At 30.5% G+C, this 9,577-nt stretch overlaps 1 protein-coding gene across 1 annotated transcript; it reads left to right on the forward strand.

The window, feature by feature from the left end:
• Positions 1 to 395: 395 nt before the first annotated feature.
• On the forward strand, positions 396 to 6,625 carry LOC129798098 (uncharacterized). The gene is made up of 7 exons (XM_055841073.1): positions 396 to 544; positions 1,321 to 1,496; positions 2,280 to 2,486; positions 3,467 to 3,629; positions 3,706 to 3,884; positions 4,782 to 4,944; positions 6,069 to 6,625. Exons 1-5 carry the CDS (start codon positions 448 to 450, stop codon positions 3,849 to 3,851), a joined length of 789 nt encoding a protein of 262 aa, XP_055697048.1. The 5' UTR covers positions 396 to 447; the 3' UTR covers positions 3,852 to 3,884; positions 4,782 to 4,944; positions 6,069 to 6,625.
• The last annotated feature ends 2,952 nt before the right edge of the window (positions 6,626 to 9,577 follow it).

Here is a 9,577-nt window from a genome sequence, read left to right on the forward strand (position 1 = left end):
ATCTTTCGTAGCAGTATATTTAATTTTCAATTTATACGATTATAATGTGCATATATTATTAACGAAGTAACAAAGAAATATAGTTCTCTTACAACGCATGAATTTTTTCAACATAACCTCGCATCATTTTGAGTTCAACCTTCGTCGTTCAAATTTGAGATATTCAGATTTGAAAGACTGTAGTCAAGTGTACAATAATTTTAATTCATACCATATTAAAAAATTTTAGATATTAACTTAATGAAAATTTGAAAAGAATAAATATTAATAAATGAAAATATCTGAATATTTTTTATTAATTAATCTATAGTGTTCTATGATTCACTGAAGAGTGGAAAATATTTTATGATTTCGTATATTTTGCATCGTTGTTTTTGCACATTAATATTTCTTAGTGGAACTAACTTCTTTAAATATTTAAATCTTTTTAAGTCGTCCGAGAAGAATATGGAGGAAGGGGCGGGAAATTTGACTTCCGAGCTGGAGAATATCATTAAGTCATGGAACTTAAAGGATCCAGTGATGATAATGGAAATTTTGTCGGGTATATTGTCTTTCTTTTTATGTGTACTAATATATATAAATACTTACTATTAATATTTTTTAAGTTTTAAGGGGGTCATCTCGTTTATTATGCATAGTCAACTCAAGTTATGAGAGGTGAAGCCTGCTTTCAGAAAAGATACTCAAAATAAGGCTTTAAACGCGTTTTTTAAACACCTTTTTTTCAAATTTGCTCCTGTGATTACAAAAAACCACTTTCTCGTACTTTTAAATCACTAGTTACATCTAATATAAAGGCATATCTAAGAAACTATTAAATTCTTTCTTTTCTGAACTAACAACTTTTGGAAAAAAAATAAATATGTATTTCTTCACTTAATAAAAACAACATTTTTCGATAAATTCAATATTTTTTTAATCATGTCATTTAAAAATTATAAAAATTATATTTTTTTAATTATTTTTTGTTTGTAATGGAAGAGGAATTAATATTCTTTTCAATGCAACTCAATCCATATTGAGTGTTTTTTTTCGTAATCACCGGAGCAAATATATATTGTAAATTCTGCTTAGGTCAAGCCTGTTAGAATTAACCAGTTCAAAAATACGTTTTTGTTACTATTTAAGTTGTTTTATATTTTAAATGTTAATCAAAATTATGTAAAAGATTCATCAATATATTTTAACTTTAGTTACAAGAAAAGAATACTAAATAACACGTTATTTTTGACCGTATAAATGAGAGGACTCCCTTACTATGTGTTTTGAATACATTCAATTTTATGATTTTATAATAATCTACTTACTTGTTTGCAGAAAACGAAATAGAAATAGAAGAGCTGCTTCATATAGATGATCTGGATGCGCACGAGATCACAAAAAATGTTCCTATTAAATTGCGCATACAATTTAAAAGGGAATTGAAATTATGGAGAAAGAATTTTAATGACTATCCCGGAATCCATGGTACTATTGCAGAAAAGAGTATCCTGGTAAGTAATCTAGTCCAACTTTATATAAATATCTGGAGAGGGAAACACGCTGGTTTAATTTGAGCACTTTTTAACGATTGAAAACAACGACTCTAATAACGATTTCTAATAATGTTTTATTTTCAAGATCGGAGGTTTTAAAGGCCATAATTAGGCCAAGTTCGCTATGCAGTGAAGTTGATTAAATCCAAACACTTATGGAGTATAAATTACGTTTCCCAATTCTCAAATTCAAACGCCATTTTCGAAAAGAAATAATTAACGACACTTACTCCCACTATTGCAATCTTTGAAAAATCTACTAATTTGCAATCTTTGAACTACATTGTCCTCGTCGCCACTGTTTTAAGAGATTCTCCTTTCTTAGAAGATTAAGTTCTCGTATTTTGTCACAAAACCTTAATTTTAACGTATGTTCTTTTCATATTTTACGGTAACATCTAGGAAACCTAGGAAGTAACAAAAAAAACGGTTCTTATTCAAACATCAAGCTTGATGAACTTGATTTTTCTTTAACCTCTAAGAAACATTTTGGATTCAACCCTCGCGTCGGTCGATCTGTCGTTCAAATTTGTGGAACTTATTATAAAGGTCTTTTATCATAATATTGATACGCTAAAGCTAAAGTATTTTAAATTTGTTAGTATTGCGAAACAATTTTCGGGGTATAGAATCTAATTTTTAAGTTTGAGCATTACGCAAATCTGTCACGTTTTGGCACCCCTAATGATTTTCTTTAATAGAAAAAATAATGATTTTTTTTTTAAATTCATACAATAACAGATTCCTTTGGATGACATATTAATACAAACTGCGAAAGGACGACTTCTTTTTGAGGCCCACAAAAACAACCGAACCAATCTCACGGGACCTGAACAAACGAAAATTGTTCATCTCATCGCAGAGGAATTTTGTCAACGTATGATTAAATTCCATGAGGCGGAGTTCTACGCTGATGAAATAGTGAGATTATTTCCTGGCGAAGAAAGGGTAAGTAAAATTTTTTATTTGTTCTTAAATGTTTATAATTACACAGAAAAATATCTATAAAATTTTGTCATTTATTTGTGAATTTTTACCACCCAAACAAAATTGTACTATTAAATTTTTGTAAAAGAACAAAAGCTCACCAAGTGATCGTGTTGCGAAGAAAGTATTTAGAAAAGTACCTACAAAATTTTATGAATTTTTAAGTGAGTTTGTATATTTTATATGCATTTCGTAAGTCGCCAATACATGCAATCATGCACATTTTTTCCGAATATTATGAATATTACGAAAAATCCTAATTTCAAAGGTGCTCCACTTCCTTCTTTTTCATTTTCAGTGATAATATATCGTATCTTTTCTTCATGACCTCTATAAGACCATTTTGCTACAAAATAAGAGACCTCAACGTATAGAATTTTCAATGTACCCTCCATAAGTTCGGTGGCAGCCAAAATCCCGAAAGCCAAAATTCCGAACGACAGAATCCCGAAAGACAAAATCCCGAAAGCCAAAATCCCGAATTTTCAAAATCCTGAAAGGGATGAAATTATATGAAGGAAAATGTGTAGAATAATTTCCCAAGACACAGAAGATTTCCCTTTGCCTCCAGCAAGCGCAAGTACAATCCTGGGAGTAGCTGTGACACTTTTAAAAATTCGGGATTTTGGCTTTCGGGATTTTGGCTTTCGGGATTTTGGCTTTCGGGACTTTGGCGTTCGGGATTTTGACTGGGACTCCATAAGTAACCCCAAGGATCATTTAATTTACTACTCATGGATCATTTAATTTACTACTCATGCCTCTTATTCACCTCCGAATACACGTTTTAGAGACATCTTAAAAAATCATATTGAAACGAATTGCCTATGCTTGTAGTGTAAAAACTTCTATCATTGCGCAAAGACACTTACTACTAAACCTTTTAACATATTTATTTCCTATGTAAAATGTTGTTAAAGAAAGCTGTTCAATTTACTTAGGCGTTGTACTTTCATGTGGAAAACGGCAAACCGAGTGGAAAAATATACCATAGAGTCAAGAATCAGAGGCCAAAGGGCTGTGATTCCAAAACTAAAGATTTGAAGCCGTCATCAGAAATTCAACCAGATTCAGTTTTGTTGGAACCAGAGGTGAACATTGAAGGTAATTTTATTGTCAACATTACACCCAGTGTTTTTCGTTTTACGTATTGCTCATTCATTAATAAACTTTTTAACAGATGCCGAATTGACTGAGGAAAAGAAGAAGTGGCTAAAGGTCCACCGCTTGCCTTGGTGTGATGTAATAGATGCTTGGAAATTGAGCTATTCAAGGCGTCAACAGGACATCATAGCTATGGACACTCCAGAACTACTACAAAATTGACCACTATTCAAGCATTCTCATGCGAATCATCTGGTTTGTGAATCTTTTAATTTTTCTTATTAAAATAGTAGGGAAATTCTTTTAAGCTTAACACACACTATAGGCCACTTCAATTTTTTTCGTCTTCTCTAATGGTATAACCCATAATATCGACGGCTCCATTCCATATTATTCTTAGTTGACTTAGAATTATATTACTCCGAAAAATATGCTCTTCCTGGAAGCGAGATCTATACAACTGATGAAAATTTGGTGGAAAATTTGGTTCGGGTAACGAGATATTCAACTTTTTCGAAAAAAAATTACACGGGCAGCATAGAAAATCGCCAACTTCAAATGGCTTTCCTGAAAAATTGCCGTTCTGAGATAGAAAAGTATGGAATGGAACCGACGATATTTATAAGCCGGTCCCAACTATAATATTCACATTCACATTCTTGAAAAAATGGGAGTCTGCCAGCTGATTTTTCCAGTCCAAGAAACAAAAATCAAATATGGGCTCACAACTGTAATTTTAATGTGTTGGACAATTAATATCATTATTATATCATTATTAATTAATTATTAATATCATTATTATTATATCATTAATATATCGTCCAACCTTTTGTGTCCTTCGCAATATTTAGGGAAAAATTGGCTGTTGAATAGTAATGTGAATTGGATTCGAAAATATTAACTAGACTGAACCTGCGCTTTAATTACTATTGAATTTTAAATTTTTCTGTAGAGGTAAATATATCAAACTTCACAAATTTTGTGAGGCAAAATCATAAACTTAGTAAGTAAAGGCCATAAAGTGGCAGAATCGATGCGGTTTGTGTATTAATCATAAAAAAAATCACGGACATCATTTTGCGTACGAAGTTTCAAAGACTTTCCCTAGATTATAACATTAGGATATTTTCACTAACAAATTTCTATTTAAAGATTGCACTGGATTTTCGAATGATGCACCCCAACAAAGGCTCTGATTTTCACACAAAATGGGAATCCGTTTTTCCACGATTGCTTGCGATTTATGATGAAGAGGTAAAGGATGCACAATGCAGGAAGTTGCTGCTGCAATTGAAGGAAGAAGAGCTGTCTGAAGGTAAGTTATTTTTATTATATAAAACAAAGGAAAATGGGGCTACTTGAGCTTACACTAATTTTTTAACCTCCTAGAAAAATGAATACGTTTTGACTGGAAAGTCCGGCTATATATATTTTATTAAGTATACATTATTTTATAAAAATCTTAATCTGATCTAACTTTTAGAATTTTTGAGAACTCATTTTGGGGTAAAAGTTCGAGGACAAAATTCAAAAATTGTAAAATGTTTAACTTTTTTGATGGCCCCAACCGCCTCTACACACTATGAGAAATTTCTTTAAAAAATGTCTTTTAAGGAAAATTTCCCCTATCCTTGTAGGCAGAAACGTCGGAATTTTTTTTAAATAAAAGGCAATTTTTGACGAAAATTGCTTCTAGTGTGTAGACACCTATAGTAGTCCGAGAATTTATTAAAACGAATCCATAGGACAGTTGTTAAACATTATTCTTAAACATTGAAAAACGAACAACAATATTGACATTTGCTTTGGATAATCGGATATCAGACATTTTGTCATTGAGTAAATTCTTTGTGTACGGAATATCGTATGCCAGCCAAGTTTCTCGAAGTTTCTTGCACTTCTAGAACTTTTTTTTAAGGTTTAAAGCACTGGAGAATGAAAAGAATGAATTTTTTTGGAATGTTGACAAAGATACCAAGAGTCCGATATAGAAATCATAATTCACTGGTGAACCCTTAACAAAATTTTGTTTCCTTTACACGAAAAACATAATCCTTTTGAGAAAAGGACAAAGGATTAAGACAATCTCTAAGGATTATTTAAAAATATTGTTAAAAATATCAAAGGAAAATTATTTGTTCTTTATCTCTCACATATGAGACTACTAACAATGCGAAGTAATCTGTAATATTTTCGGTAAAATACTTTTACACTGAAGTTTCAACGAAACAATTTTGATGCAAATTTATATTGAAAATTGATCGAATTTTGCGTTAATATAATTACAAAAAATATATCTAGAAGAAAAGTATGAAAAAATATTTTGAAATAATTCCATAATTTCAATCAATTATCAGTGTCTGAATTAAAAAGCTGTGCGAAATAATTCTTTTTTGCTCTAAAAGTTAAGCTATATGATATTATATCAATATATTCCAGATATGAAAAACTGCCTTTTCATACTGCTTCTCCATGGACTGCTTAAACCGGACCAGTATAAAGACAATGGGAAGTTATTCAAACCTACAATAAAAGATAGTCAGGACAGCATGGCAATCGTCATCGACAGTCTTTCAAAAATGAAGGACTGTATTGACAAAGCCCGCTCTAATGCTGCAAAATCTAAAAGAACCCTACAACCATTTCTGATAATACCAAAAAATGGTCAAAAAATCACGGTATATCATGATGGAATTGCACTAACTGCAGAAAATGTTCTGGAAGGCGTTGAACTGCTATTCCAAGTATACCATGTGCTAAATTTGAAATATCCGGAGCAGTGCATAAAGGTATGGAGCTTTATACAAACATATTTTTTCGATATGGATGATAACAGTTCAATTCATAGCAAAGCCCTTTGCAAAAGATTGATGCTGTAAAGAACAAAATGAAAATCTGAGAATCAAGTTACTGATAAAGTATTGGTAAAGTCGGAAATAGAAGTTTAGCTCCGCTCCTAAAAGTTTCCAAATAAATTGAATTAGTATGAGAAATAACCTATTCTTTTACTCTTTTGTTGCACACTTTAGATTTATTACTTCTTATTTTATTGTCTTGTATTTACATTCGAGTCCTTTCATGTAATGACGATTTGCGGGCCCCGCCGTCTTAGCGTTGATGGCCAACATCCGTGGTGAATACGGTAGAAAACTTCTTCGCAAGTTTTATATGGCAGTCATCCATAGAATACATAATTTACAATTATTTATATGTAACATAACAATATTTCCTAAATACCATTAAGCAATAATGTAATTTAATACCGGACCTCGAGGGATAAGTAGCGACTTAAAAATCATCAAACCTTGTGTTGTCGCTACTAAGTTCAGTGATACTGATAAAAAAATTAAAGTTTTAAAAAATAATAATATAAATAATAATAATAATAATATATAATATAATATAATAATAATAATAAATCACACCTAACAAGCAAATAAGAAACCAATAGAAAATGGCAGAACCTGTCGCTAAAACTTCTCAGATCAATTGTATTTTGCTACTAAAAATTATCTTTCATTGTTTTCTGATTGATCCTAGAAAATTTATATCTGGAGATTTCTAAAACTAGGTACTCTATTTGTAATATCAAAACAGGAGTCTATATTGATTATAAAAAATTTCTAAAATCAATCTAGAAATGTCTAAAAATAAGTATATAGATTCTGAATTTAACTCAGGAGGTTTCTAAAATTAATCCCATGCAATATCTAAAAACAATCTAAAAATTTCTAAAAACAAGTATAAAGCTTCTAAATTTAACTCAGGAGGTTTCTAAAATTGATTCCCCGATATTTCTAAAATCGATCCAAAAATTTCTAAAAATAAGTATATAGATTCTAAATTCAACTCAGGAGGTTTCTAAAATTGATCACATGCAATTTCTAAAAACAATCTAAAAATTTCTAAAAACAAGTATAAAGTTTCTAAATTTAACCCAGGAGGTTTCTAAAATTGATACCCAGATATTTCTAAAATCGATCCAAAAATTTCTAAAAATAAGTGTATAGTTTCTAAATTCAACTCAGGGGGTTTCTAAAATTGATCCCATGAAATTTCTAAAAACAATCTAAAAATTTCTAAAAACAAGTATAAAATTTCTAAATTTAACCCAAGAGGTTTCTAAAATTGATACATCGATATTTCTAAAATTGATCCCATGCAATTTCTAAAAACAATCTAAAAATTTCTAAAAACAAGTATAAAGTTTCTAAATTTAACCCAGGAGGTTTCTAAAATTGATACCCAGATATTTCTAAAATCGATCCAAAAATTTCTAAAAAAGTAAGTGTATAGTTTCTAAAAACAATTCAACTCAGGAGGTTTCTAAAATTGATCCCAAGAAATTTCTAAAAACAATCTAAAAATTTCTAAAAACAAGTATAAAGTTTCTAAATTTAATCCAGGAGCTTTCTAAAATTGATACCCAGATATTTCTAAAATCGACCCAAAAATTTCTAAAAACAAGCATATAGTTTCTAAATTTAACCCAGGAGGTTTCTGGAATCGATCCTATGAAATTTCTAAAAACAATCCGAAAATTTCTAAAAATCAGTATATAGTTTCTAAATTCAACCCAGGAGGTTTCTGGAATTGATCCTACGAATTTTCTAAAATCAACCCAAAAATTTCTAAAAACAAGCATATAGTTTCTAAATTCAACCCGGGAGGTTTCTGGAATTGATCTCAGATATTTTCTAAAATCAACTCGAGAATTTCTAAAAGTAAGTATATAGATTCTAAATTCAACCCAGGAGGTTTCTGGGATTGATCCCACGAAATTTCTAAGATCGAACCGAAAATTTCTAGAGGTAAGTATTTAGTTTCTAAAATCAAACTGAAGGTTTCTAGAATTGATCCTATAAAACTTCTAAGATCAACCGGACATTTTCTAAAATCAATCCCATATGAACTAAAATTCAGGGAGTAGTTTTAGAAAGTTTTAAGAAATATTTTCTTGAATCAAGTACTGTCATTTTAGGAAATTTTGAGAAATATTTCTAAAAATAAGAAAGTTAGTTGCTTGGAGCAAAATTTAGCCTATTTTTAGAGTGATTTTTCTTGTTTTTAGTGGCATATTTTTCTCTGTGTAGGAAATTTGCTGCTCTTCAACTTTGTGAGCTGTTTTCTAAAAGGTAATTTTGTGATCATTCTCAAAAATGCTGGGGCAAATAGTACCAGGTATGGGATATTATCACATTTTGGTTTGCTTTATTACGGGCTTTCATAAATTTAAAAAAAATACCTAGGTGACATATTTTCATAGGAAATTTATTCCTCTACATCTTTTTAAAACACAGTTTTCTCTATCTGAACAAGAAAAGCGCTTTTCAAGCTATTTTAGAAAAAACACATAAGAGAGTGCTAATCGTTTTACCAATGCAAACAAAAAGCGGCGAGACGCGGAAATTACGTTTCTTCTCGCCGTGAGACATCAGAAATTGCTTCGGTCTTTGTTACTTTTTGATCCATACGTTTTGTTACTTTTTACCCCAAGTGGTCATTTTTAATAAAAGGATTTCTGGAGAAAAGAATCTTTGTAAAATTCTAAAATAGATACTGGTTTTATATTCAAAGAATCCAAATCATTTAAGAAATATTCACCAGGGCATCAATTTTAGAAAATAAGTAGATCAAAATTGATATCTGTTGTAAGGAAAACATTTAAAAAATAGGGCTAAAAATTTCAATATTCTTTATTTTCTGAATTTCTTATTCGAATTCTAAGAAACTTACGACTTTGAAGAAGGTCTATGGAAGCCATCTATGGAAAAAAAATTAAGCCCCTATCTCTTTTATCTTGGAAGATATTGAATTTTCAAATTTTCAATTTGTGACTTTTTGCCCCAGTTTCCCCTATGATTTTAATTACTAGGAGAAAATGCGCATGCTTCGTACGCTCCCAAGCTTCGTTGTGACTAAATTTCTTCTGTTTGATTAACCGCACC

This window comes from Phlebotomus papatasi, chromosome 1 (assembly GCF_024763615.1).
Source record: "Phlebotomus papatasi isolate M1 chromosome 1, Ppap_2.1, whole genome shotgun sequence".
Lineage (NCBI taxonomy): Eukaryota > Metazoa > Arthropoda > Insecta > Diptera > Psychodidae > Phlebotomus > Phlebotomus papatasi.